The sequence below is a fragment of the Xenopus laevis genome, chromosome 7L (assembly GCF_017654675.1).
Source record: "Xenopus laevis strain J_2021 chromosome 7L, Xenopus_laevis_v10.1, whole genome shotgun sequence".
Classification (NCBI taxonomy): domain Eukaryota; kingdom Metazoa; phylum Chordata; class Amphibia; order Anura; family Pipidae; genus Xenopus; species Xenopus laevis.
In genome coordinates this window covers 76,688,248-76,716,101 of record NC_054383.1, presented here as the reverse complement: position 1 = coordinate 76,716,101, position 27,854 = coordinate 76,688,248, and the positions used below count along the sequence as shown (strand labels likewise).

Genomic DNA, 27,854 nt, shown 5'->3' with positions numbered 1-27,854 from the left:
GCGATGCCTAATTTGCATACGGCGCCAAGTTAAAGTACATTGGACCGATATGTAGCAGCAAATACATTACACTACACAAGGCTGAGAAAGCTTCATAAAATAAAGAGTTGTTATTTTGCCTTATACATGTGCCCACTGTATAGTTTAGGTGCCATATGTTAGGAAATGTAGGGGGGAAGGAGGGTACCCCCAAAAAAATCTTTTTCAGCCTATCACCCTTAAACTTTTTTTGAAGCAATCCCTATCTACTCTATTGCACTTCGTCTGGTCTGAGGTGGCGAAGGCAAGTCTGGCGCAAGAGGAAACGTTCAGAAAAAATGCGCAAGTTAGTGAATTAGTGTAGTTACATCGTCCCTTCGCCATAGCGTAACTTCGCCTGGCGTAAGGGTGCGAAGTAGCGCTAGAGTAGGTCCACTTCGCTAGCGAATTTACACAAGTGCCCGTTAGTAAGTCAGCGGAAAAAACTAAATGACGTCACACTGGCGAATTTGCGCTAGCGTTAGCCACTTCGCGCTTTAGTGAATTTGCCCCATGCCTTCTTCTCTGCTTAAACACTGCACTGCTCAGTTTATTCTATCTCGTACTCACATCTTCAATTCTTCTCTGGTTTCTGGAACTTTCCCCTCTTCCATGCAAACAAGTGCACTTGCCCTGTCTAATTAATGTCCTGTGTCACTTTTACCTTTTATTTGCATTTATTATTGTGATGAACCTCAGATTGTTCTACTAACGTGTTGTTCTGCTGCACAAATTTCTTTTGATTGACAGAGCCTGGGCTGCCACTGACCTAACCACACACTACTAGTGGGCTCATCAACCACTAATAAACAATTTGAAGCTGTGATCCTTATAGAGACTTTTTTTTAATGACATCACCAGTTTAGGTACATATGCAAATGAACTGCTAGTGCCTCAAGGGTTGCTGGTAATCTTTATTCTCAGTGAGACCAACAGCTTTACTGCTGTGGATCTCTTATGTATAATAAGGCAAGAAGTATCAGTGCATTAAATACAAAAACCTTTCATCCACTTGCCAAAAAAGTGAGCATTTATTTCATGCTATCCTGAAGGGATTAGGTAACACACCTCCCCGAAATGTTGATATGGGGTGTGAATTGATGTAACATTTTGATCTCGTGAAATAAATGCTCACTTTTTTTGCAAGTGGATGAAAGCGTTTTGTATTTAATTAATTGGATACTGAAGAAGATACTTTTGAAGAAATATCAGTGGTACAGGCAGGCTCTGACTGATGGAGGTTCAACAGTCACTTTTTATTGGTCTGAATTGTGCTGTTTGGGCCTCTATGTACTTAAAATGCCAGGACCTACGTATTTTAAATTGCAGTGCCAGCAGCCTTAATTTACTTGATTTTTTACATTCATTTTAGAATATATTCAGCTGATGAGCAAATACCATGATACCCCAATGAAAGAACATGGCCCCTGCAAACAAGGGCATGACATTGCCCAAGACCTGCCCTCATCTTCCCAAAGTGCCACTCCCAAAAACTACCCAAGCCTCGGCCACTTCCTGTGAGCCCCTCCTAAACATGACCCACAAATACAGCTCATTGGCATCTTTTCTGGCCCTGCATTCATTGCAATTGTTGGAGCTGCCATACAACAAAACACTGTCTATGCATAATGAAAGGGAAAATTAATCTGTTGCTTAAATGATGTAATATGGGGGGATGGCCAAATAACAGCCAACCAGTGGAGAGCCCTGCTGACCAATACCATGAAGCCCCAATGGAAGAACTTTGTTCCTGTATGCAAGATAACCCCAGTTGATCCAGCCAGCACATAGCTTCATCTTCCCAAAATACTGCCACCCTAAACGTGCCCAAGCCTAGCTCTTCCTGCCCAAATATGACCCACTTGGTTAGCTCTTCTGGAATTGCGTTTATTGCTATGGAAATGTTGAGACACAAGGTGCGGGAGTGGGCAAGATCAGAAATAAGCAGGTGAGAGATGTAGTATATGGTATTGCATTTGGTAGATAAACAGAATGAGTTTAAGCTTCTCTGAATAAATATATTTTAAGAGATCTTTTGTAAGCAAAATGGTTGGTTAAAATTCGGACAGAGGGAGAGCATCTCTCTCTTACATTATTATCCCTTATGATTATCATTATTTTATTGTTTGGTCTCTACCATAGATGGAAGGTGATTTGTGTGTTTAAGAAGGCTAATTAAATGCTAATTATACATCAATTTATTTATAGTAAATGCAGTGGCAATGTCATAAAATACCTTCCAGAGCACCGTGCAGAATAAATGTAGTACCACATACAGTACATATAAGTAGAAGACATGGCAGGAAATTGGAGTTTCCATATATAACCCCCCCCCCCCCCCAGAACACATGGCAGTATCAATGCAATGTCAATTTCATGTACAATAACCCCAGAACACCTGGAAACATATATGTAACCTTGAAACACAAGGTATGGAAGAGAGTTCAACTTTATTGTGGTGACTTCTTACAGGTAAATTGCGGCACAATCCTAGCCTTTCCCTTGCTCTGTCACTGCCAAAATGGCCACCACCTTTCCTGTTCCTGATTTTTTTATTCCCTTTTAATACCAACAACTTTATACTTCCCAGTTTACCTAGGACTTACTGTCACCTAGTGGCCAAACTAATTATACATTAACCATTACTTAATAATTCAACGTTCACACCTTACCTTTATGCAGTGCAAACTTCATGTATAATACCACTTCCTGTTTCTTTTAGGAAACTAACTGGTGTTACATTGTAGACCAGCCCTGCCTCATTGACAACATTCCATGAAAGATGTCTCGTGCAGTTGCAACACCAGGTCCCACATTGTGTTGCACCTAAAAATTGTGCTTGCACAGAAAGAATAAACCAAACCTGCCTGCAAATCTTTAGTCAGGAAGAAATATATATTCACCCTTTGTGAGTAAACAGGTTTATCATTTAGGTTTAAAACTGTAACTATGCTGCAAATTGCTTGCTTTGTTTCTGTGAACTGACTTGTAGAGAAACCACTTACTGTCCTGCTTAGATAAACTGGCATCTATGGGGAAAAACAAGAATTAAATGTACATGTACTAGATATTCCTGTATACTGAAATGATGGCTTCCGCGAGAACAAAGTAAATAGTTTTGCCAGTTATGGGGCTTCTGGCATTTATTGGTTCTGAATTCTTCACTACCAAGAGTAATATTTTGTGTTTCCACTAGATGGCAGGCTAGTCATACTGTAGATTCCATCATAAAATCTGTTTAACATAATAATGGAACACTTTGATTTTCTTTTTGGTTCAAATCAACCTGAGGGAAAAACGTTAATATTTAAATGAGAGATATTAAAACCCACCATATGTCAGAAACTGTGTTGTCAACAGCTTTAGACTGGTAATTCCAACATGCGTCATGTATGTATCTTAAGGGTGGAGAATTTCAGTAAATGCTACATTCTGCTAAAAATATTTAGATTCATTTGGTGGGGGTTCAAAGTTTTTGCTGAAAATAAGACATTTCAAACTGAAAGCCCAACCGGCATGTTACTCCTGTTGCTTATGATGCTCATGTTTGAACTAGGGATGCACCAAATCCAGGATTCAGTTCGGGATTCGGGCTTTTTCAGCAGGATTCGGATTCGTCCAAATCCATGTGCCTGGCCGAACTGAATTAAAATTTGCATATGTAAATTAGGGTGGGAAGGGAAATCATGTGACTTTTCGTCACAAAATAAAGTAAGTAAAAAAATGTTGTTTCCACTTTTTGCTTCCCTCCCCTAATTTGCATTCAGTTCGGTATTCACTGTAACGCAATGCTGGGCTATATAAGACTAACAGAGTTAATGTTCAGTTATGTCTATAGAGCATGGGTTACATTTGACTCTAACACTTAAGGCAGGACCTTCAGTGAGTGGAAGATATGAAGGTATGGTGTAGCTCAACTACAGCTCCCATATACTACTGTGCATAAAAATGAGAAATAAAGGATGCCAGGAGGTTCTTGCAGTAAAACAGAACAGGAACAGTTTATTTACAAAGGAATAGATGATGGACCAGCAGGGGTAATATTCACAGCCACAGAGGAATTAGAAGATGGCTAGGACAGTCCAGCAGAGACAACAGTCGAAAACCCAGGGGACGTAGTCAAGTAGTACAGTACAACCCGCTAGGCAGAAATACCACAAATTTAGTGGGATCCTGAACAGTGAAGTAACCAGGGAGAACACCTCTAATCCTGATACCCTATATCCACTGCAGTCCCTTCACTGTAGGCAATCTTATAGCCTAATGGAGCTACTCCCTGCTACGATCCTTGTAGGAGCACAGGCTGCTCATGCTATCTATCCTACCTATCTTACTCTCCTAGAGTGTACTATTAAAGGTAGTATCCTATCTCTAACTAGCCTCATTAATGGGGTCCCTGCTCCCCGACTTATCTCTAAAGGTACTGGTCCCTCTAGGGCAAAATTGGCTTTACTGGGCTTTGTTTTACCCGGGTTCAGTGGGAACATCCAGTTGGTTTAGCAACCAGGAGCCAAGGAGGAAGATCTACCCCTTACCAAGCGCTATATTAAAGTGTGGCAGGAAGTGGTCATAAAACCTCTTGGCCAATAACTGGGATATGTAAATTACAACTAGATACATGGGCTCCTGCCCATAAACTAGGGAGATAAGGAAAGGTAGGGGCATTAACCCTATGGGTCCCTACACAACTATTGCAAAAGTGGAAAGGAGCCTTGAAGACTATTTTATGAAAGAATTTCTGGGATTAAAGGATTTTTCCAAACAGGCTTTTTGAGCCAAAGTTTCATTATGTTCTTCACAATGGCCACGATTAGGGTTGCCACCTATTAACCTAAACATACCGGCCATCGCTGAGGGAGGGTGGAGGTGAAGTTACAGGGGCATGATGTGGGGCATTTCAGGAGCAGACGATGGGCTCATTGGGGGTGGGAAAATTGTACATCAATTTCTATGTACTGCATATCTATAGCAGAGCCAGGATAACAAGCCGTGACCAACTACAGAGTACATGCTGCTACATCTGAGGAAAAGGTAACCCTAACAAGTCCTGGGATACAAAAGATGTTTGTAAATTATAGATTTAAAAATCTTTTACAAATTCTTGACTTTTTTGGCCCTGTGTGATTTTAAAATATTTTTTAGATATTTCTGAACTGAAAGCTAATTCATTTTCACTTACATATTTCGTCTGTATTTTTATTTTCCGTGTTATGGTTAATGTAAAAAACCTACAGTACTGGAACATGCTCCATCAATAAACCTGTGACTGAAGCTCCGACAGGCTGGTAACACTGTGAATTAACATTAGTGTTGATTTCAGTTGTTGACTTCTTTGCGTACTCCAAATATGTTTTATAGAGAAATTTTACTGAATAGCACCAAACCAACTTGCACTAGATTTCAGAGAACAGGTCAAGCAGTCTCACATGACTCCCCTTGGAGATGAATAGGGTTGAGTAGATGCCTGATTTGCTGACAGCAGGAAAAAGACAAGACCAGCAGCATTTCCTGGAATTTAAAGGTTATGCTGCAGTGCATAGTGGGAGTTCTAACTCCTTTAAAAGGCTGGAGTAATGTGAAAGCAGGGGGACTTATTGTAAAGCACAAGCGGATTCTAAAAAGAGTTGCTGTATAATAAAAATGGCAGTTTTTGTTTTTGCAACTAAGTCAGCATTGCAAGTCTCTGAACTGTGTTAAATAAGGGTCTTACTTATTTGTTGTTTTATGGAGATTGGCAAAATAAAATAAACCTCTGCCCTCAAGACAAGAGTTCTTTTTGAGAAAATTTCCCCATGCCTCAAGCAGCTCTTTGGGGCAGATTTACTAAACTTTATAATTTCCCACCGTATGCAAATTAGCCTGAGCGAAGCCCACTAACGAAGTTGTGCTAGGCATAATTGAACGCAAGAGCATCTTCGATTTGATTGCCGACAGAACGTTAGCGAAAATTCACCAGCATTCGGTGCCCTGGATGCAACTTTACATTTTAGTAAATTATCGTTGTCCTATCGAATTTACGCCTGGTGAAGTGCTACTTAGCCATAGCTGGTGAATTTTCCCCCGCTTAGTAAATTTACCCCATAATCTACAAGATGCTATTTAAATGCAGATTTACGGTTTAAGAACTCAGCTTTTAAGGTTCATTCTGGGTGTTTGAAAAACTTAAATTTAAAGGGATATTGTCATGGGAAAACATGTTTTTTCAAAACATATCAGTTAATAGAGTTCTGCACTGAAATCTGTTTTTTAATATTTCATTTTGAAATTTGGCATGGAACTAGGAACATATCCATTTCCCAGGTGCCCCCAATCATGTGACTTGTGTTCTGATAAACTTCAGTTACTCTTAACTGCTATACTGCAGTGATATCATATATGCACTTGTAAATAATGTTACACTGGCTTCTATGAACAATAACTCCAGATCATAAATACATTTTACAGTGAGGGGAGAAGTAGTGGAACACAAAATATATTAACTACAATGAGAAACAGTGGGAGCTTTAGACCCGAATACAATAAATACACTGAGGCAGTGGGAACAAAATGCAGGTTTCCTGAAGGATGGAGAAGATTTAAACATTATAGAAAGAAAATAAAGTAAAAAAAATCATTTGTTTTGCTAAAAGTGCTCTAAAAGTGGTAGACAGGAAAATAGCAACCAAGCAGAATAAACACTGCTTTGCTATTGCATGACCTGGGTCATTTAAGTACAATGAGAAGACAGAAATAATAGTGCCTCACAGCAATTCTATCCTGAAGTGCTGGCTCCTTCTCAAAGCTCAGAATCAGGCACAATGCTGTGATGGCTGCCTCCACACCAATATTACAGCTAATAAAATACATTTGTAGGTTCAGGAATACATTTTTAACCCTTTAAGTGCCACAGTTTGTAGACTCTAAGATCGGTGGATAAAAGGACTCAATTGCCCCTGATCGTAGATTCTATGATCTGCAGCACTCCTCATTCCCCCACCTCTAGCCAACGAGCAGAGTGAGGGATTGAGTGGTCCCTGGTATGTAATTGCCTTGGGGCCCCAAGACAGCAGCAGGCATGTAAAATCTATGTGTCCTACTGCTGCCACACTTCCTGCACTGCCCCAGCGGACCTGCATAGAAGAGGACCTCTCTGGTTCCTGGATCCTTCCTGCCTTCTCCTCTGGATTTCCCGCCTTCATGTCCTCAGATTAGTGTCCCACAAACGCACAAGCACACTCTTTTTACACTAAGATTTACACTCACACGCACCCACATACATTATTGGTGGATAAGGGGAGTTTCACACACCCACACACACTTGCACTTGTGGCTTTTTTTAAATTGCATAGTCAGTTTTTTGGCTGAAAAAAATAGTTTTATTGCCATTGCGAATAGCTTATTCGGTAACCACACTGCGCAATACCTTTCGCTTGTTATTGCGATGATTATATTGAAATTGTGGTGCATTTTTAGCATTTCATTGCATTTTAGCCATTTTATTTAATTCTCAGCCCTTCTTAGGTGTTGTACGCTTGTTTCTGTCCGTAAAACCTGTTTGGCCAAACTAAAATATTCAAACTGTGATTCTGACTGCAGATTATATAGGTGGAAACAATGCATTGATTTTTGTGCTTTTTTTAGATTTTAGTTATTTTATTGCATTTTTCACTGTTCTTTTATCTGCTATATATCCATCTGGGGGTCTCTGTGCGCCCCATAATTTGGTATATCTATGCATATTGGGCATCCAACTGTTCAGTTGACTCATGGTTTTCATATTTAGGCTGTTTTATGCATATAATGGGGTAAAATGCAAGCCAGAAATTTCATAAAAACCACTAAGTTCAGCATAGCTTTGTTTGCAGCAGAAAAAAGTATTTACACATTTTGGTATTTTCTCTGTATTTTCTGAAAATATATGGTTTTCTAGGTTCTCTGTACTGTTAGTAGGTCTTTTGGCACATATTATAAATACCTGGGGCAGTGTCAGCCGTGAAAATGTATATGTATATATATTTGCACTTGGGGGTCTCTGTATGCCATATAGTTTGGTAAATCTATGCATATTGGGCATCAGTAGACCTTTGGCATTCATATTTAGGCTTTCTCTTGGTACCTAACCCTATGTGAGAGATAAGATACTAGAAAGTGGAGGCTTTGAGGCAATTTTCAGGTATTTCATCAAAACTGACAATTCGGGAAAGAACTGCGAGTTTGGAGTAGAAAGACAAGGTTACCCATTTTGGATTAGTCTGAATGTGTACTTTAAAAAACATATGGTTTTGTATGGTCAAACTTTGAGACAATTTCCAGGTATTTCATCAAAACCGCCAATTTTGCGATTAATAATGCAGTGAATTTGATGATAATTCAGTAGCTGAAGTGACTTCTGGGATAAGTTGTACGTACTAACTTGGTACCTTATGCTATGAGAGAGATAAGATGCTAGAAAGTGGAAGCTTTGTGGTGATTTTCAGCTATTTCATCTAAGACGACAATTTTAGGAAAGCATTGCGACTCAGTAGTAGAAAGTAATGGTTACCCATTTTGGATTTGTCTGAATGCGTACTTTCCAAAAATATATGGTTTTGGGAGGTGTCAACTTGTTGTTTTGTGTTTTTACCCCACAAAAATGGGCATCAAACTGTTCAGTGGAATTGGCATTCATATTTAGAGGGGTAGAGAATCTGTCGTTTTGCTTCACAGGAAAATTCGCAAAACAGTGAAAATTCGCAAAACACTTTGTTTTTTCGTGGCACCTCTTTTCCGCATTTGGGCTGCCAGTAAAACATTTTTATCTTACTTTCAAGTCTTGTTGACTGTGTTGAGCAAATTTGCCATGTTTTGCTTTGTGTCAAAATTCTCAAACCGGTGTCAAAATTTGCCAAATTGTATTGGAGTCAATGGGCCTGCAAAATTACATATAGACAAAGCTGGCAACTACGTCAAAGTCATCCCTGGTATGGCCAGTCCTACATTCAACTTGCATCTGATTCATTAAGAATTCTATTGCTTCATTATACATTTTCCACATGGACTAAGTTTTACCTGCAACTTACTTGCTGCTTTCTATGTTGTAGCTCCCACCCTTTCCAGCTATAGTCAGGTGATCCTAGTGGTGGCCATGTTTGGGATTTTTAACCTTCAATTTTTAATGAATCAGATGCAAGTTGAGTGTAGGACTGGCCATACCAGGGATGACTTTGATGTAAATATACCAGGGATGACTTTGATGTAAATATATTGCAATATATGGACAAACAATTTCTATTTTGTTTAAAGGGTAAGGCATTTTTTAGTAGCTGTTTGCACAAAATGTCTCCTTGTCTTAAATATATTGATATTGGGTTGAGTGCAGAGAACCTCTTGTATTTGTCTATATGTATTTTGTGGTCAGAGCCTCATTGAGCACAGTAAGCACTGATTCCATACATTTCAGGTTTGGTATATATTAATTCAGATACTTGCATTAATATATATCATACTGAAGCTGAAGCTTGATTTGCATGCTGAAATCTCAGCAAAATGGAAAATTTTCACCATCTGTGGAAAGAAGTCTTATCTTAGTTTTCCAGTACTTTAAAGCATGATGTCACATGTTTGGCTTCCATTATGCTGAACATAAAAGGATTTGCCCAAATTACATCACACAATTTGCCCCAAATCGCCTAAATCCTTAGGCTGAGGGCACATGGAGTGTTGGTTCTGCTGCTCTCAGCCTGCATTTTTTCTGCAGGCGGAGAGAAGTGGATCTGCTCTCTTCCCCAACTCCATTTATCTGCACTGGAAAGTACAGCTTCACTTGAATGCAAGTACACAGAGCCAGGCGAGTAACTATAGAGGAAGCAAACCTCGTGGTCGCGAGGGCAGGAACGCTGGGTCTGCAGCACTAAAATCCCTCTGACACTCTCTAAAACAAAACCGGGTGGGGGCAGGGAGGAGAGGGGGACTGTGTTACTATGCGCTCCGGGCCACTTCCAAGATTTTTGGCAGGGGGGCCCGGCAAGCGCTTGTTACACCACTGCACAGAGTTGAGCTGAGAAAGGCAATAGCAGGCATTTTCATGTGACCTCCAGTCGATGTACCTGCACTGAAGTGGAAGCTGTACTTTAAAGTACAGATCAATGGAGCTGGGGAGAGGATCTGCTTCTCTCAGCTTGCAGAAAAAACAAGCTGAGAAAAAGTCTTTATCAGAAAGGTCTACATAAATACACCCAGTTACACTTACAATGCCACTGTTCTGAGTCCTCCGTTAAAGAAACCAACAAATTCCTTCTATTGTTTGCAGATGAGCTCCAGATTTCAGATTTCCTTCTTTCAGCTTAAAACTTCTAAGCCCAGACAGGAGCCTGTGCAGCTGGAACTGAAATTTAATTTCGCCTGTAAGTTTTCACATGATAAATCATAACTTTTTTTCACCGATTTAAATCTGCCCCATAATCTATTAAAATATCTCTACCAATATAAAAATCTGCTTTAAATAAATTAATATAGCAGGGATAAGAGAAAATGGTAGAAAATGTTTAATAAATTATATTTAGAAAATGTTTGTTTCAACTTTTAGAATTTTACATTATAAAATGTAATGATATTTCCCCTTTCAGAACTGAAATATTTCCTAATAAAAAGCCTCATTCTCTTCCCTCGCCACCTGTTATCAGCAGCAACCTGAGTCCCTGGCTTCTCACGACCAATGTATGAATGTTAATCCTCAGTGTCACAACTATTTGTTGTACATCTGCAACATATTTAGGAACAGGACCTTTGTGCATTTGCTAAGACCAGAACATATGAATGTACTCATGGTAAGGACCTAAACTTCCATAACATCTTATGGCTAAAGGGCAACAGAGCCTTTTTTTAAGTTAATTATTCAAAGTGAATGGAGTTCTCAAGCATTACTGCACTCTTCTGCATTAAATGTTACTATAGTTGTTTGTTTGTTTGACTAATAAAGGGCATTAAAAGCATTTGCCGAGATCTGCTTAGGTCTGCAATATCCTTTATTACTAGTGTGCTTTTAAAAAGGATGTAGGATGTAAGCGCAAAATAAGTCAATTTATTTTACACAGTTGTAACCCTGAATGGTATAGAACATAAAATGCACAAATCTACAGAAAATATGAAATGATTAATTTCTCAGAGATTACATAGGCTATTTATACACTTCACCAGATTTATTAAGCTATCATGTAATACACTGCAAGACACATTCTAAAACACTACAATGTACAGACCCATGTGACAAATGGGTCCGGTATCCTTTCTCCCTCTCCTTCTTGAGGTACTATATTGCTGCATTATGTTAAATTGTCATGAAGGTGATGAGAAGTATGTCAAATAATACAAATGGGCCACAATGATGGCAACTGACAGATCCCATCTTTTGAGAATACTTAAAATGATACATGTTAAAGCAAGTTATTTGGTATTGTAACATAAAGTTTACACTGAACAGTTACCCCGATGACTGAAACAGAGGAAGCATAATATTAATATGTTGAAAGTATTACAGAAAGGTTCTCATCCACTCACTGAGCAGTACTTGATAACTTAATACATGTAAAAAAGTTACACTTGCCTCTGCCAATGAAACTGCAGATCAAAGTTTACAGGGCTAGTTGCTACAATGACAGACAGGTCAGGTTTTACAAGCTTGTTTTTTTCTATTTCTGCAAATCAGCTATTTTATAAACCAGCTTCACCTTTTAAAAATACATCTTACTATGCAAATGAAACTTGGCTAAGATTATTACTAAGCATTCCACATGCAGATGGGTGTGAATCTTTCCTCCAACGTCTTCTCTTTTGAAAGTCAAAGGAATGAAATACTGTGTAACACTGAACAACTCTTGCATTTTGCATTAACACCTTTACAGCCCAGCATATCTAGAATCCAGTTCTCAACCTATAAAATGTTATAATATCATACAGATAATTTCAAAGCTCACACTGAAAGCCAAAACTTGGACCTGCAGTTTAGATATGTGCAAATTATATGTGCACAGCAGAGGATTCACTCCAATCAAGACATAATTATATGTTTACTCCCATTCAAATGCCAAGAATACTTAAAGACCATGTTTTATTACAGTCCTCTGATACACATCCTGTGGCTCAGGGATGCACAACAATGTGTGTTTTCCAAGAAAAAAGATGTCATGGCAGATTGCATTCCTTTAGGTCTGACGTCCCTGCAGTCGTATATCATAAAATATTATGGTTTCTCTTATATTCGATTGTTTATGAAAATGCTTTTCAGAGTTGAGAATGGTTAAAGGACACGAAAGCCTTCTGGTAATTTGGATTAATGCTATGCAGTTGTAAATGTACAGTTGGAAGTTCTGTTATGCCATGCAGTCCTCGGCCTATGTAAAACTTTTTGTTCTGAAAGTCTTCTTTCCGTGCAACACCTTAAGTAGGGCAGAGCACTAAGAAAAAAAAGAGCAAAATGATTATTTGACTTTCGATATTATTATGATGACTAAGTTCTACTAACATTTTGATAAATCTGCCCCTTATTATACTGCACAGAATAAAGTAACTACAACACGTGTCAATATTTTTTTTGCTTTTCAAACTTCCTTAACTTCTTTTTTTTAGCCAATATTAGAACATATTTCAATTATTCGTGCATTTATCGTAGTTCTCTATTACCTTACCTACATCCCCTGTGAAAATGCAAATCATTATACAGCATGAAAGCTTTCAGGAAAATCTAAAATGATGAAGGCCACTGTGATTAGTTTTAGATTACCAAGAATACCATAAGCCAGAATTTGGATACAATAACATTAAATTCAGTCACCCCAGTATGATAATTCATTCACCCCAGTATGATGAATATAAATCTGAGTGGAGTAGGCTAATAAAACAGTTTGTATCTTACAATGTTCTTTAATTTTTCTCACAAAGGTCCTTAGCTGGCTTCCATAGAGGGGGATAGGGTTTAAATGGAATAAGATAAAAGACAGAGTTCATCCATTTTTGCTAAGGCCAAGGTTGCTTCACTCTTCGGGGTAAAGTTAGAGATCACCACAGCCTGCTAGAGTAAAATTCTGCCACTCTCCATTAATTTATATGGGATTTTTAAGAGTATTTATCAATGGGTGAAAGTGAAAGTTCATCTTTGATAAATATGCCCATAGACATGAATGGAGAGTGGTGGAATTTCACTCTAGTGGACTGGGCGATCTGTAACTTCACTCTTTGATAAATATACCCCTTTCTCTCTGTTGATGTCTTTCCCTGGTCAACCCACACTCTATACAGACAAAACACCATGGGGTATTTTTTATCAAAGAATGAAGTTAGAGATCGCCACAGTCCTCTACAGTGAAATTCCGCCACTCTCAATTCATTTCTATGGGATTTTGAAAGGTGTATTTATCAAAGGATGAACTTTCACTTTCACCCATTGATAAATACTCTTTTAAAAATCCCATAGAAATGAATGGAGAGTGGCGGATTTCCCTCTAGAGGACTGTGTCGATCTCTAACTACACTCTTTGATAAATATACCCCTATGTACAGTATATTACCTGGCAAAAAGACTAACTTAGATGGTGCATTTTCTTTTAGCAAAATAAACAATGGGGTGATATTATTTGTGTTACCTTTTCCACTTTTTAATTTGGAAGTAAATGTCTGGAGCTTATTATGACTCAATATATCATTTTTTTAGCCACAATTTCCTTGATCCATCTACTGGATTTGATTGTATTCATAAATGCAGCTCTATTCTGTGCTTAAAAGCCATTAGTCAAAGGGGAAGGAAATTGTTCTATGTAACCAAATAAATAATACAGTATCATCAGCATCTATTTTAAAGCAAACAAAAATGCAATCTTTAGGATAATGTATTGTATGTATTTAGCTAGGCACGTTCTGTGCAGTGAATAAAACATTCTGAAAACACTTTTAGTCTTCTTCCTCTTTCATTAAAAACATTGCATACTCAGCATAATGCACAAACCTTGCAGAGTGTTTCAAGATTTTCATTCTACTCAGCTCAAACCACTTATATAAATGGATATGAAAATTATCAGCAAAAAGTCACACATATTTTCAGCCATTTTTGATGTTTAATTGTTCTAAAATGACAATGACCACAAGTTTGTCTGTTTGCTCTACACGTTTAAAGAGGCACCCACAGAGAATCCATCCCCACTGCAACATACATGTAATTCTAGCCACACACTAGCCAAATGGATGAAGAGCTGGATTCTAGTGTACTATGGCATTGTACAATGAAGTGCAACATATAATCAAAACTTTGATTCAAGCAGATAAAAAAAGTATTTACCTTTTAAAATGTAGTCAGTTAACAACATTGGAACCTTTTCACTGTCTTCCTTCATGGCATAAAGTACTATAGAAAATATGGTATGAAATGAATGATATTAATATTTACATTATTTGTTGTTAGGATAAATAAAATAAAGAGCTAAATATATAAGTTTATACAGTAGGTGATACTTGGCTAATGTGATGAAAGGTGTAAGTTAGAACTGGCAGAAACAGAGCTGGCCCAAGGAGCTTTGGAACCCAAGGCATGGTTGTCCATCTGTGTAACCCCTCATGGCACAGTTAGCAGCAGACACAGACCAACAAAGACAGCAATAGAGAGGAGAGAGTTGGTATTGAAAGTCCCTTAAATCTGCACAATACAAAAGCAATAAATATGCTTTGCAATTGCCACAATTTTTAGCAAACCATGACTTCTTTTCGAGTGGTGTAAGTACTGAAGATGGGTAAAGGGGTGTGCGGATGCACCAAGGCCAATCCCACTGGCATGCAATATTGGTAAGGGGATTACTGGCAGTGTGTGCTTGGTGAGAGGTGCTCTGCATATCGGGGTTGATTTGCAAATTTTGCTATGGGTTCTAATTTCTGTTTTTATTTTTTTCCAGTTATCTATTCTGATTAAAAAAGAAGTAGAGCTCCTGTTTTATTTGTGCTCTGTTGTGATAAATGATATATCTACAACAGTCTGTGCTAAGCAGGTTCTATAAGAATGGCTGAGATTCTGACAGCATAGTAGTATATTCCCATACAAAGGTAACATACATCCCAATAATCCTTATTATTAAGGGTTCAGTCCTGCACCACAGTCCCTAAATCCAGGCAAAGTTTCACCAAAAAGTGTGGTCATAGAGTAAGTGTATCTGTACATAACCTGGTGTGGGTAGGGGCGGGGACCTGATCTAATTTGAGAATTCAAATATTGGGAGGTATGGTGTATGGCACTACGAGGAATATGAAAAGAATAAGAAATGAGTGCATAGTTTGCATGTACTCCTTTTAATTTTATGAAAAATGGCAAAGTTCAGAATTATTATGCTTCCCAAACTATTCTCTGTAAAATCAACAATGGATTTGGATATATGTTTCCTTGCCTATGTTTGCAAACATTGATATCTTGCAGCTAAAAAAACCCAGTATGGCCACACAGCTTTCGACAGCTGCCTTATGAACTAAGAAACACAAGTTGGAAGTCAGTGCAATCTGTTTGATATTCCAGCTGTACTGCTTCTGCCAGCATCAATATATATATATCCATGCAGGAAAGGAGTGACATTATAACCAGATGCCATTATACTTCCATAGCATCTGGTTGGGCATGTGTAGAGTCATGACCTAGACTGAAATATGAGGAATATGAACATGGTAAGCAATTTAATAATGTAAAAGGAATAATCATGGTAGTAAAAAGTGGTGTATGCTGGCAATTGTATTTCAGTAATGTCAAAGCAGAAAGGACAGATCTTTTTTAATAGAATAGAGTGAGAGCTCTCCTTTAATTATAGACTATATGTAACATACTATTTGATTTTATTTATATTGTTTACATGGTTATTGATCCAGTCGAGTCAACATTTAATAGTTCTCATAATAATAAGACACAACAGTGCTAAAGGGCTTACTGTTGGTGAGCATCTGCAGGTCCTCAACTGATGGAGGGGTCCCTCTTTTTTCAAATGGTATCACTGTGTTGAGATACTAAAAGAATAGAAAGTATATATATTAAAAAATATACTGAAACACTGTAAGGGTAGTTATGACAGTATAGCACAGTTGTTGAACAAAAAAATGGCATTCTTTAAAGGTACTTGCACCTAAAGCCACTCCTTGCATGTTTGCATAGTTGTGCCCAGCACCAATACTTACTGGCTCCTCTTTGGATTTGTGTGCCAATTGATGCAGGGTTACTCTGAAGCTACAAATATCCTCAAAGGGTCAACTGAAGCAACAAACTTGCATTTAAAGAATTGGGCACAGGAGATATTTTGAAAAAGTGCTGGAGATTACATTTGAACAGAATATTTTCTGCAAATTTGCATGCACAGCCGCTCTTGTTTTAATGCATCGGACTGCATCAGGCTCATTGATTCCTTGAGGCAACAATTACAAATTGTGGGGGAAAAGCTGCATTGTAACTTTGCATACTACACCAGCACTCATTAAAGGATAACTAATGATATAAACACTGGGGGTGTCAAAATGTTAGGCTCCTCCCAGTGATTATAATTGTTTACCTGATACCCTGGGTTGGTGCTTCTGTTTTTAAAAACTGCACTAACCCAAAGTATTTCTGCAAAAGCTCATTGTCAATACCTTCTTTGGCCATTTCTGTCTCCTTTTTCTTCAGGTCCAGGTAGGTGCATGTTCAGTAGAGTGAATAGTCAAGCTTAGAAGCAAAAGCTCAGTCGTTACCCTATACTAGGTACTGTATGAACTTGCCCAAGCCCAAAGAAAAGAAGAAGCAGAAACAGATGAGACACTTGTACGGAAAACCAGGCTGGTGCAGTTTTAAGCAAACAGGAGTACTGGCCCAGAAATTCAAATAAGCTTAAACCATTCCTTTTACATCATTATATTTATATGCTACATGAGGATTGCACAAATATTTTCACTATTGAGTCTTCTAATCTTTGTCAATTCTCTGTTTTATAGTTTAGAGAAATATTTACCATTCATTTTCCAATTAGGATTATTGTGCCGTAATGAAATCCTTGCATAAAGCTGAATACCAAGAAGCCATTTCTTGGGTAATTTGTTTTTTAATCTTTTAATAAAAATTAATTTCATGGCTGATTGCTGAACCTTATGAATCTTCCATTGCAAAAATGATTTCAATAGCTATCTACTTGTTTTTTTTTTACAGGAATTGAAGAGGCCAGTGAAGACTGAGGGCTCCCACCAAAGAAAGAAACTGGATCAAGATGTAGCATTATCACATTTTTCCTCTTACTACTTTTAGCATAAGACTTAAAACTAGGAATGCAATTTCCGGGATTCAAGGGGGCAGATTAATTAAAGGGCAAAGTGGCCGTAGATAGCAAAAATTCGTTAGAAATCCAATCTGCAGGGACATCGCAAATTCACTAACAGGTGCAGACGACAATTCGCTAGTGAAAGAGACTGCAAATTCAGTGAATTGTGGATTTTACTAAACGTTACCTCTTTTGCCAGAGTTGACTTTGCCACCTCAGACCAGACCAACTGCTAAAATGAAGCTATATCTTCCTCAATCTTATGTCACTTACATCATATCCTGTCTGCTGAAAATGCATAAAAGTGTAAAAAATGCTGGCAACTTTTTCCTTCTTTTAAAGCGGGATTGGCTGCAAAAGTCCTAACGTAAACTTTTTTTCCCCAGACATTTGAGAACATATGGAACATTCATTTTACAGTGGGCTCATGTGTATGCAATTATATTAAGTCTTTTGTCTTTATTAAGGTTCCTTGGACATTTGTAATAAAAAGTGGCCACTTCAAGCATTTGCACCAACATCTCTAATAAAGATGTCCATACAACTTTAATGTACCCGCCCTATTCAAATAGACCTAAGCGTAAGATCACTATCGAATTTTCGTAACAAATGAACGCTAGCGCATCTTCGATATCAAATGCTCGCACTGCCGAAATAACGAAAATGAAAAGTCACCAGCGTACGGCACCCAGGACGCAACTTTGCATATTAGTGAATTAACGTAGTGGTAGCAAATTTGCGCCTGGCGAAGTGGTCCCTGTCGACATTTCGCCCTTTAGTGAATCAGCCCCAAGGAATGCAGCACTCTTTTACTGCAGTAATGTGGATACGTTATTAATATATACATATAATATATATATATACTTTCCCTAATCCTAGATGAGAAGGCTTCCTAGATCCTAGAAGCATGGGTGTGGAATTTTTTTAACTTGGCAGATCTTGGCACATTAAGTGCAAATATGTATTGCTTGTAAAGGCTTTGTACTTCAATGGATGATCTCCAAATTGCTTGGTTTGTTGTGATAGTTTCAGGGCCGGATTTTGCTAAGCGCCGCCCCAAGGCTGAATGGTTCCAGTGCTGGCCATTTCTTGCGTACACCCCCCCAGGCTGCCGCATGGTCCTAGCGCTGGCCCCTTAGTGTACCTTCCCCGCCTGCATTCTCAAGCACAGGATCACTTGGGAGCTTAGAGTTCCCAGTGCTCCTTAGGGATGCGGCTGGGCGGCATGCCGTACCTAAAAGTTCGCCACCCTAGGTCTGGGCCTTTGTGGCCTCGTCACATATCCGGGCCTGGATAGTTTAGCTAAAAAATTAAACATAATATTTTATATGAATGTGCAAAGTGAAATGGGTCCAGTGTCCTCCCTAGAACCAGGGTATTTTTTACCAAGGCAGAAATAATCAGTTCCATTGTATTTATTGGTGTCCTTTGGATTTCAGTGATTGAGCAGCAGAGATATGAAAATACACTATCAAGATCACAAGCAAGTGAGATGATACCCATCTTCTCATCACTTCAATACAATAAGAGTACTGTATACTTTGTCCTCCGGGGAGCCCTCCCTAAATACGTTTACAATTAAAGGGATGGTTTACCTTTAAGTTAGCTTTTCTTTAGTAGAGTTTCTAAATTATTGCCTTCTTCTGATTATTTCCAGCATTTGAATAAACAAATGCCTCGAATGAACTCACAACTCGATTTTTTTCCATTTTAAGAAAAAACTCAAAAGAGTTTTCTGCGTGAAAAAAACTCAAATCGCTAGAATTGATTGAGTTTTTGAGAGAAACCCACCAAACTCATGAAGGCTATTAACATCTTCCAATGGTTCAAGGGACCTCTGCCACTGACTCCTACAAGAACTTTTTTAGCTCGGGTATTTTCAGATTCAAGCTATTTCCAGCTTCGGGGTATAACAAATCTTGAAAAGTTTTTTATATTTAACATAAAAATTTGAGTTTTTCACTGAAAAATACCCTCGAAAACTCGAATTTTTCATGGAAAAAATAACTTGACCTTTATTAAATCTGCCCCTTATAGTTATTGCTACTTGTTATTACTCCACTTTCTATTCAGGCCCTCTCCTATTCATATTCCAGTCTCTTATATATATATCAATGCATGTTTACTAGATTCATTTCGACCCTAGCAAGCGGATTTCTGGAAACTGGAGAGCTGCTGAATAAAAACCTAATATAATTCAAAAACCACAAATAATAAAACATCAAATCCTATTGCAAATTGTGTCAGAATATCACTTTCTACAATATACTAAAAGTTAATTTGCTGAGCAGAATCTCTGGGTTTCATTACAGGCAGCTGTTAGAATTGATACAATAGTTGCTAATATTCCAGAGACACTGCTGAGAAATATATCAACTAAATGTTGCAAAATTGTAACAGTTTAGAGTCTGCACCTGAATTACTGAGCTGCCAGACTCAAACACCAGAGACAGGAACATTCACCTTTACACTTTTTTTTTTTTTTTTGGAAAAAACTTAAAAAATAAGTAATGGAAAGTAATTGAAAAAAGTCTTTATTTCTAGGGAACAATCTAAAAACAACTGAATTGAAAAAAGTGTTTGGAAGGTGAACAACCCCTTTAAAGTATTTGCTCAAGACAAGCAAGATATGGAAAATGTACAGCTCACCTGCTTTTCATTTCCAGAGTTTCCAAAGGTCTGTCTGATCCCTGACTGAAGAATATTGGAGAGTCCTTCTATGCTGAAACGCTATGGAAAGCAATAAATTATATTGAAAGATTATTAGTGCATAAGAATTTATAGTACAATGCAATTCTTAGATAAATATAAGGCAGTGTTCAAATCTATATCCATTGAATCAATCACCTTTTACTTTGTTACTTCCAAAATGAAGATATTTTAGAAATGACAGTATTTCTATATTATGGGAGCTTTGAAATTGATACCCAGATTAAGAATACACAGGTATATAACATAATAAGAATATTTTACTTGTCATCTTAATGTTGTTGAAGATTCTTAGTCTACCAGAAACCCTTTTGTTACCCAAGGCATCTTTTTGGAGGTATGACTATGGGTTCTGGATAAAAGGAATTTCCTGTAATTTTAAGGAGCTGGATCTGTGAGAAAGAAGGACAATTTATGTGCCTTTTCCTGATGGTGTGTATGCACTAAATCACGGTGGTCACCAATTTATTTTCAACCCATTACTAATTGTGAGGGTGGAGGTATGGTTTGTGGAAGGAATTTTGAACCTGATTTGAACATGAAAAACAACCTCAAATGTAGCTGATATTTTGTGTAGTGCTCCCATTCTTCACTCATTTGTCCCTGATATTTATAATGGAAGAACAGAAGCCAGAAGATTACAGAAGAATTTTCTTTCTAGTAATATCTAGCAGCTGGTTTAATTTGAAACATCTCGTATAGTTAGTACCCAGAGCAGAAGCCTCTTTGCATTTGCACCTGAAAATACCAAGCAGATTTATATTATCCACCAGCCTCATATGGGGTAAGCAGTCCTGTTCAAGAAGGTTATTTCTAGCTTCCATTTTTTAAAAACAATTAGCAGGTTGTTCTTCATTTGTATAGAACTTCCTGTTAGTGCACATGCTTTGTAAATACTGGAACTTTCATGGTAAACATATATTTGTGTTTAGGAGTCACAAGTAACCACTGAATAAGACAACTGAATCATATGCATTCTTGGCAATTCTCATATATTGTTTGTGTAACTGCAGTGAGCTAAATATATCCTGTTTCTAGTAAAGATTAGTAGAATTGATTCTAAGTACATCGTATAACTCATATGAAAATCAATCAAACAAACAAAAAAAAATAGTATACGACGTGATATTAAAATTAAGAAGAAGGGGTTACTATAGCTCATTAAATGGGGTGGGTACACAGAATTTTAGGTGGACGTTATCAATCTAGCATATACAAATGGCCCATACCTTCATTGGCATTTGTCCATTTTTCTCTGCACGACTAATGTGTAAACTCATTCCTTTATCTTTTCTCTTCTTCTTCACCAACTCCCTGTTTTCCTTCTGTTTGTTCTGCACTTCAATCAGAGCAGTGATAAATGAGTTCTTCACCTCCTTCTCAAATTCTAGCTCGTCTCGTCGAGCTAACTGTTGCACCAAATCCTCTGAATAATCGCATATGGCTCGTTCAACCCTGTCCAGAATTTCTGATAATTTCATACTGGTCATGTGCTGCAGACCTGCTGAAAGAAGCACAATTAATGAGCAACAGCCTGTTAAAAGGAATATACAATTACGGTAAGTAAAGTTTTACACCTATAAATAAAGCTATTGAGGAAAATGATCAAGTGCCATTTTTGTATGTAGCAAAAGTGTGTGATCATTTTCTTTAAATAACTGGTGTGCCCCCATGGGCAGCAATAATTGCAAGTAAATAAGAAAAATCTTGGAGGGGTCTGATGCGCATAAAAACTACTACTGCCACATGCTTGTGCAGGCATGCGTGTGAAAAGGAGAGTGGCAGGGAGATTTTAATGCTATAGAGGAAGCTAACCCTGTAGTCTGGGCCACCCCTTGCGGGGTTATGCCACTGTTCTCATGCATCCACAGAACATTCTTCTAGTAGCAGAATGACTTTCACATGTTTGGCTGTAGACAAACACCAATGTCTTTAGTAGTGGCTTTCTTTTTGCAACGCTGCCAACGCAGACCATTGTTGTTCAGTGTTCTTTAGACATTAGCTGGGGGTTGAAATCTCCTGGAGTATCCCACACCTTACTCTTGGTATGATCTTTGTTGCTCAACCACTCTCTGTTTGTACACAGTATGCCTGATGGTGGTAGCTTTTCGTAGGTCCTCAAAAATCTACTTTGGCACACTTCCACAAACCTGTGTTGTTAAGATCAGACATTAATAGTGACCCAGATTTATGTTTAAAATAAGGCATGGCCTCCCACGCTTACACCTGAGTATCATCCCATGGATTTTTAAACACCTGACTTTAAATTCCTCTGAAATAAAATGAGAATCCTAGAGGTGAACATACTTTTGCCACACAGAAATTAATTTTCCTGGATCATTTAAATAAACAAACAAGCCTAATGTTTTTGATTGATTGTTTAAATGGGTTCTTATTATCTAGTTTAAGTCCTTTGTAAAAAACAGATCACATTTAAGTTAATATTTATGCAGAAATATTGACAATTAAAATGGGTTAAAAACTTCCATGCAATTCAACTCACACATAATACATAATTCCTGAGTGTCATTCTATTAAAAAAAAAAAGCTATGACCTATCTGGTCACTCTCCAGACCACATACTGTATACTGCACAGTAGAATACAACTTTCTACAAAACACAAGTCAATTTGTTTGCATGGTTTCTCCTTTAGAAAGCCATGTTATTCTCAAGGACATACTTTTGAGCACAATCTGTTTACAAACATTCAAATAATCAAGCTACAGATGTCACATTTTGAGACCATGGATTATAAAATGTCATGTTAAATGGCTAAGACTGGCAAGACTGCAGATGTCTGCTGAGTTACCAGATCTCAATCCACTGAAACTTGTGTGGGATGGAGAGTTAAAAGATCCACTACTGAATTTTGCACTGTTGTGATAAATCGTTTTACACATTTTGGGTATGTTTAACTACATTTCATCTCATTTTAGAAGTTTTGAGGTTTTCTGCTTGGATAGAATCAATCTGATGCACCACAGCACTGAAAATGCATGACTTTAACAGATTATTAAAAAAAAAGTGGTACAAAATATGTAGCTGCTTAAATTGTAGTGTGGGGAAAGCAAAGGAGAGAAAAAAAGAAAATATAAAGATAGGGATGAAAAATGAACAATAGTGGAAAGATAAAAAAAAACTGGAAAAAAAACAACAGAGAAGTAGGAAAAAAATTCCTAAAGATGAAAAGGAACATGAAATAATGAATAGGGATTTGAGAGGACAAAAAGATTGATGAATACAAGAGAAAAGGAGATGCAGTGAGAAGAAGAACAATAATAATAAATTAAAAAAAGAAAGGTCCAGAGAAACAAGTTTTGAAAAAAGTGATGTGAGTGATGAGAAAATATATATTATACAGTACATATTATTATACCTGTGCAATATATTGTTTTAATTATAGGAACCTGGCAAATAAAACATTTTTAGAAACTTGATGTCTTACTTACCTTCAGTGGACCAATTCTTGTTAAAATTCTGACTCAAAGCTTGCATCTCCTGCAGGAGAACTGAGTCGGAATGTGAAGAAATATCTTCAATGTTATGGTCGTCGTCATCATCAATATCTTCTTCTTCAGGATCTGGAGAATTCTGCATCATTTCTTCAATTTCTTCGATAACCTTGGGCCAAAAATAGTAGCAGTTAATTTGGAAGGAGGAGATTTTAATTATAGAAGTGTATCACACATAAAGCTGCAAATAACAAAAGTGGAATTGAAAGCTTGGACAAAGTTAAAGGAGAACTAAACCCTTGATCCTCTCTACCCCTCCACTACTCACTTCATTGTCCCCGCTCCAACCTCCCTGCCCACAGTATTAATTATTTTTATAAGTCTCCCTTCTGCTGACCTACTGAGTTGCACAGTACAGTTCAAAGGTGCTGTCTTATGATTGTCTCCTGTAGAGTGGTGATAGATGCGCAGTTCCATCTATGTTCTGTATCAGCTTCTACTTGCATGTTCCAGCAAAATCCATATTGGCAACTGTCAGAAGAGGATGAGAACACAGACAGAAGATGGCCCCTTTGAACTCCACCACAACTCTGCAAATTTATAGCAGCTCAGCAGAAGGGAGACTTCTAAAAAGAATAACTACTACATGCAGATGTGCAAACTGAAGAATCTGTTTTGATGAGTGGTGAAATGTTTTCAATAAAATTCAGAAAAGTTTAGTTGCTTTAGACACTGGTACATGATAGTGTAATTTAGGTATCCTTAAATGAGAAGGACTTTGGGTTTTTGTGGGTAACAAACTGTGTAACACTAGTCAGTGATTTCTAAATAAAATGCTGTCTTGCATAAAAAATTACATTAACTTAAGGAATGAAACCATAACTTTGCTTCTTTATAAATCCTCTGGTAAGGTCTCACCTTGAATATGTAGTACAGTTTTGGGCCCTGGTTAGATGGATGTTAATGAACTGGAGAGAGTGTACAAATGTGCAACTGAACTGGTAAAAAGGAAAGGAACACTCAAACTATGAAGAAAGACTGCTAAGGTTGGGGTTGTTTGCTCTGGAAAGGCACCTATGAGAGGACATGATTACTCTTTGCAAGTACATTAGAGGACAGATAACTGGGGATCATTTTCACATAGAAAATATAAAAAAAACTAGAACCCATCCCTTTAGATTTGAGGAACAGGACTTTCATTTGAACCAGCAAAAATGGTTCTTCATTGTGAGGGCAGTGAGGTTGTAAAATGTCCTGCCAGGTGATGATGTAAAGGCAGATTCTATTAATGCCATTTAGAATGGCTTGGGTGACTTCCTGGACAAGCATAATATACTGCAGTGATCTTAAGACCTGTCGTTAATTTAGTATACAGTAAATTTGTATATATTTATTATATAAGTATGTTCATGTATTTATAGGTCTCTATGAGGGAAACAAAAAAGAGAACAACCCACCTTGTGTGCCCCCTCAGATGAAAGTCTGGCTGCTGTGATTGCTTACTTTGTGTAAGATTTAAAAGTTATCAGTACTGAGATTACCTGGACCCTGCATTGTTTACACTTTAAATTCAGGCAGTAGGGTTCACACCTATAATCCTCCCTGCATTGTTCACACCTGTGACACCTCTATTGTTCACACCCCTAAAACTCTGTACTGTTCACATCCCTAAAGCTCTGTACGGTTAACACTTTAGAGCCAAGCTGAAAGTGGCCACAATGTTCACCTGTTCACACATCAGACTGTATGTATCACTGTTTATCTTAGAGTGGTCCTGATAGGTTTCCCTATCTCTTATTTTATTCTGGCTTCCATATGCTCCCTGTGTGTGCCATACTGTGCTAGTCCTATGCTCATTGAAGACAGATGTCAGCAGCACACTGTAGATTTGAAGAAGTGTGACGTTTATTGTATCAAAAACATTCAAAACAGGGCAACGTTTCGGGCCAACGTTTCATTGGATTGTCTGACCCTGTAGCAGGCGTGGGTCCTTCAGCATAGCACCTGATACCGCAAAAAGTATTTATTCAGGGGTTTAGGCTCTCTAACTTTGATAAGCCCTATGCTCGTTGTGTGTGCAGTATTCTGCCTGCCCTATGCTCCTTGTGTGCCATACTCTGCCTGTCCTATGCTCCCTGTGTGTGCCATACTCTGACTGTCCTATGCTCATTGTGTATGCCATACTTTGCCTGTCCTACGCTGCCTGTGTGTGCCATACTCTGCCTGCCCTATACTCCTTGTGTGTGCCATACTCTGCCTGCTCTATGCTCCCTGTATATGTCATACTCTGCCTGCCCTGCTCTGCCTGTGTGTGCCATGCTCTGCCTGTTGGAGGTGAACCTGGTGGGGGTTTGTTAGCATTTGGAAATACTTGTTAATGGTCCCTAAGGTGTTTAATCATGTTCTGGGGGGTTGCTGAGTTATCCATAGAGGAGGATGAGGAATATGGATTTAAGGGTATGTCATAATATGACTTAATAAACTTGTTTCACATATTTCACATATGAGTGATATTCCTGCAGTGAGCACCAACCATTAGGTTTTTTGGTATGCTACCACCATTAATGTAGACGTGGTCTTAAAAGAGGTAACATGGGTGTGGTTTAAAGTGAGTGTGGTTTAAAAACAGAGAGTTGTCAACACTGGCTCCCATTATCGGCCCTCCGCCATGTAGGCCAGATATATTCCAGCCCTCTGTACCACAGAAGTTGAACAGCACTGGCCTAGAACAAGAGGAAGTTCAGTCATATGTTAAAAGAACACAATTAAAAAGGCATTTGGGAGTAAATGCAGATCTAGAAGTAAGAGAGTAAATTCACATATTTGCTGTACATATGTTTCAAGATGCTTAATTTTGTTATTTGCATGGTGCAATTTATACTCAATAAAATATAACTATATAATAATATAAAGATGGGGTACAATTTTAGACGTCTGGTCCATAGTGTGAAAAGATGTTTTTTTCCATTTAAATGAAGTGATATAAACACATTGTGATCTATCAGTACTATCACACCTTCAATCCAGCTAAACATTGTAACTACAAAGGTGTTGAAATGCAAAAGCAACAACCAGAAATACATATAAATGTCAGTTATGAGTCATATTATCAATATCAAGGACTGTAAATCTCCCAAACACATTCTGCACCTTTATTTTGAGATGAGGCCAATTTTAGCATACAGCACACTTTCACATAAATGATGTGCTAACTGTACATAAAATAAAGGCTCACAGAAGTAATACCTTTTTTTAAGGATTTTTTTTTTTAATTTTAGCAATATAGTTTAATCCTATTGTACAGTGCTGTTCCCAGTTATCCTGACTGTGCCACGAGAACATTGCAAGGTACTGAGTTACAGGGACTGTGAATTGGAAAATGCTTGTAGTTGTCACTGTTGTTACATAAGGGGTATGGTTAAAGCGTCCCCAAATCACATTGAAATTTACTGCTGACTCCTTCATTCTTTAGGGTTAAGTAACCTCACAGAGATCCATTATTCCAGATAGCAGAGATCTAGTTTACTGCATCACTTGCAGAATACTGCTGTGTTTCATTCAGCAGTCTTAGCTATCATGTCAAGGCAATTTAAAGCTGATTATCACCCACTAGAATAACATCACATTACACAAAGAACACCAGAGTTTATGACTGTTTCATGATTATAATAACTTGCCTGTGATTATAGGTAAATTATAGATTCACATGCAGTGAGAATTACATTTTTTTATATATAATTATTGTAAATATTATCGTACCACTTGCACTACAGAAATATCTTTCCTTTTACCCAATTTATTCATCTTGAATTCTCTCTATTTCTCTTGCTGGTAATAACAGCCTAGGACTGTATCCATAGCAACAATTGCTGACATAAATCCTGCGTCATTTGTTCTTTTTTTTTTTTTTTGCTAGCCTTGGAAGTGGTTTGCTTCTCCGAGGCACTATAAAAAAAAAACTGATGTGCTAGGTTCTTTGAAATAATTATTACACTGGTGGTGTAACCTTTGTTATGTGTTTGTCAACATGATGTGCACATAAATAACCTGATACTCTTTTTGCCAGAGACAGTAAAACAAAATCTGTTCCAGCGTATGACCTTATTTAGTGAATAAATGACAAAATAAAACACAAAATCAAAAGGGCTCATATGCTTTAAATATTTCTTAGACCCGGGCAAAGGCATGTAACACTTATTTGTCTGGTTCAATAGCCATAAAACCTGTTTGTAAATCTTCTATTCCCATTCACGGTTTGACAGCTATTGCGTTCTTTATTTAATGAGTGTCTGTTATGAGTTGCTATATAAAAGAAATCATTTTCTACAACTTACAACTATGACATTAAATCATTCTGTATTCGAGCTACCACTTTCACACATGCCAGTTTAAATATACTAGGCAGCAGGGTTGCTCTGT

General features: G+C 37.7%; 1 protein-coding gene across 3 annotated transcripts in view; it reads right to left on the bottom strand.

Annotated features, from left to right (window-relative positions):
* Positions 1 to 11,036: 11,036 nt before the first annotated feature.
* Positions 11,037 to 27,854, bottom strand: part of fez1.L (fasciculation and elongation protein zeta 1 L homeolog) — a 51,169-nt gene continuing 34,351 nt past the window's right edge. The window contains exons 5-10 of one of the 3 annotated variants that reach the window (XM_018224479.2): positions 23,433 to 23,604; positions 21,212 to 21,486; positions 19,923 to 20,003; positions 15,924 to 15,999; positions 14,303 to 14,368; positions 11,037 to 12,428 (exon numbers count right to left, since the gene is read on the bottom strand). In XM_018224479.2, the coding sequence (XP_018079968.1) occupies positions 12,412 to 12,428; positions 14,303 to 14,368; positions 15,924 to 15,999; positions 19,923 to 20,003; positions 21,212 to 21,486; positions 23,433 to 23,604 (687 nt within the window). In that variant the 3' untranslated portion in view covers positions 11,037 to 12,411. 3 annotated transcript variants of the gene reach the window in all.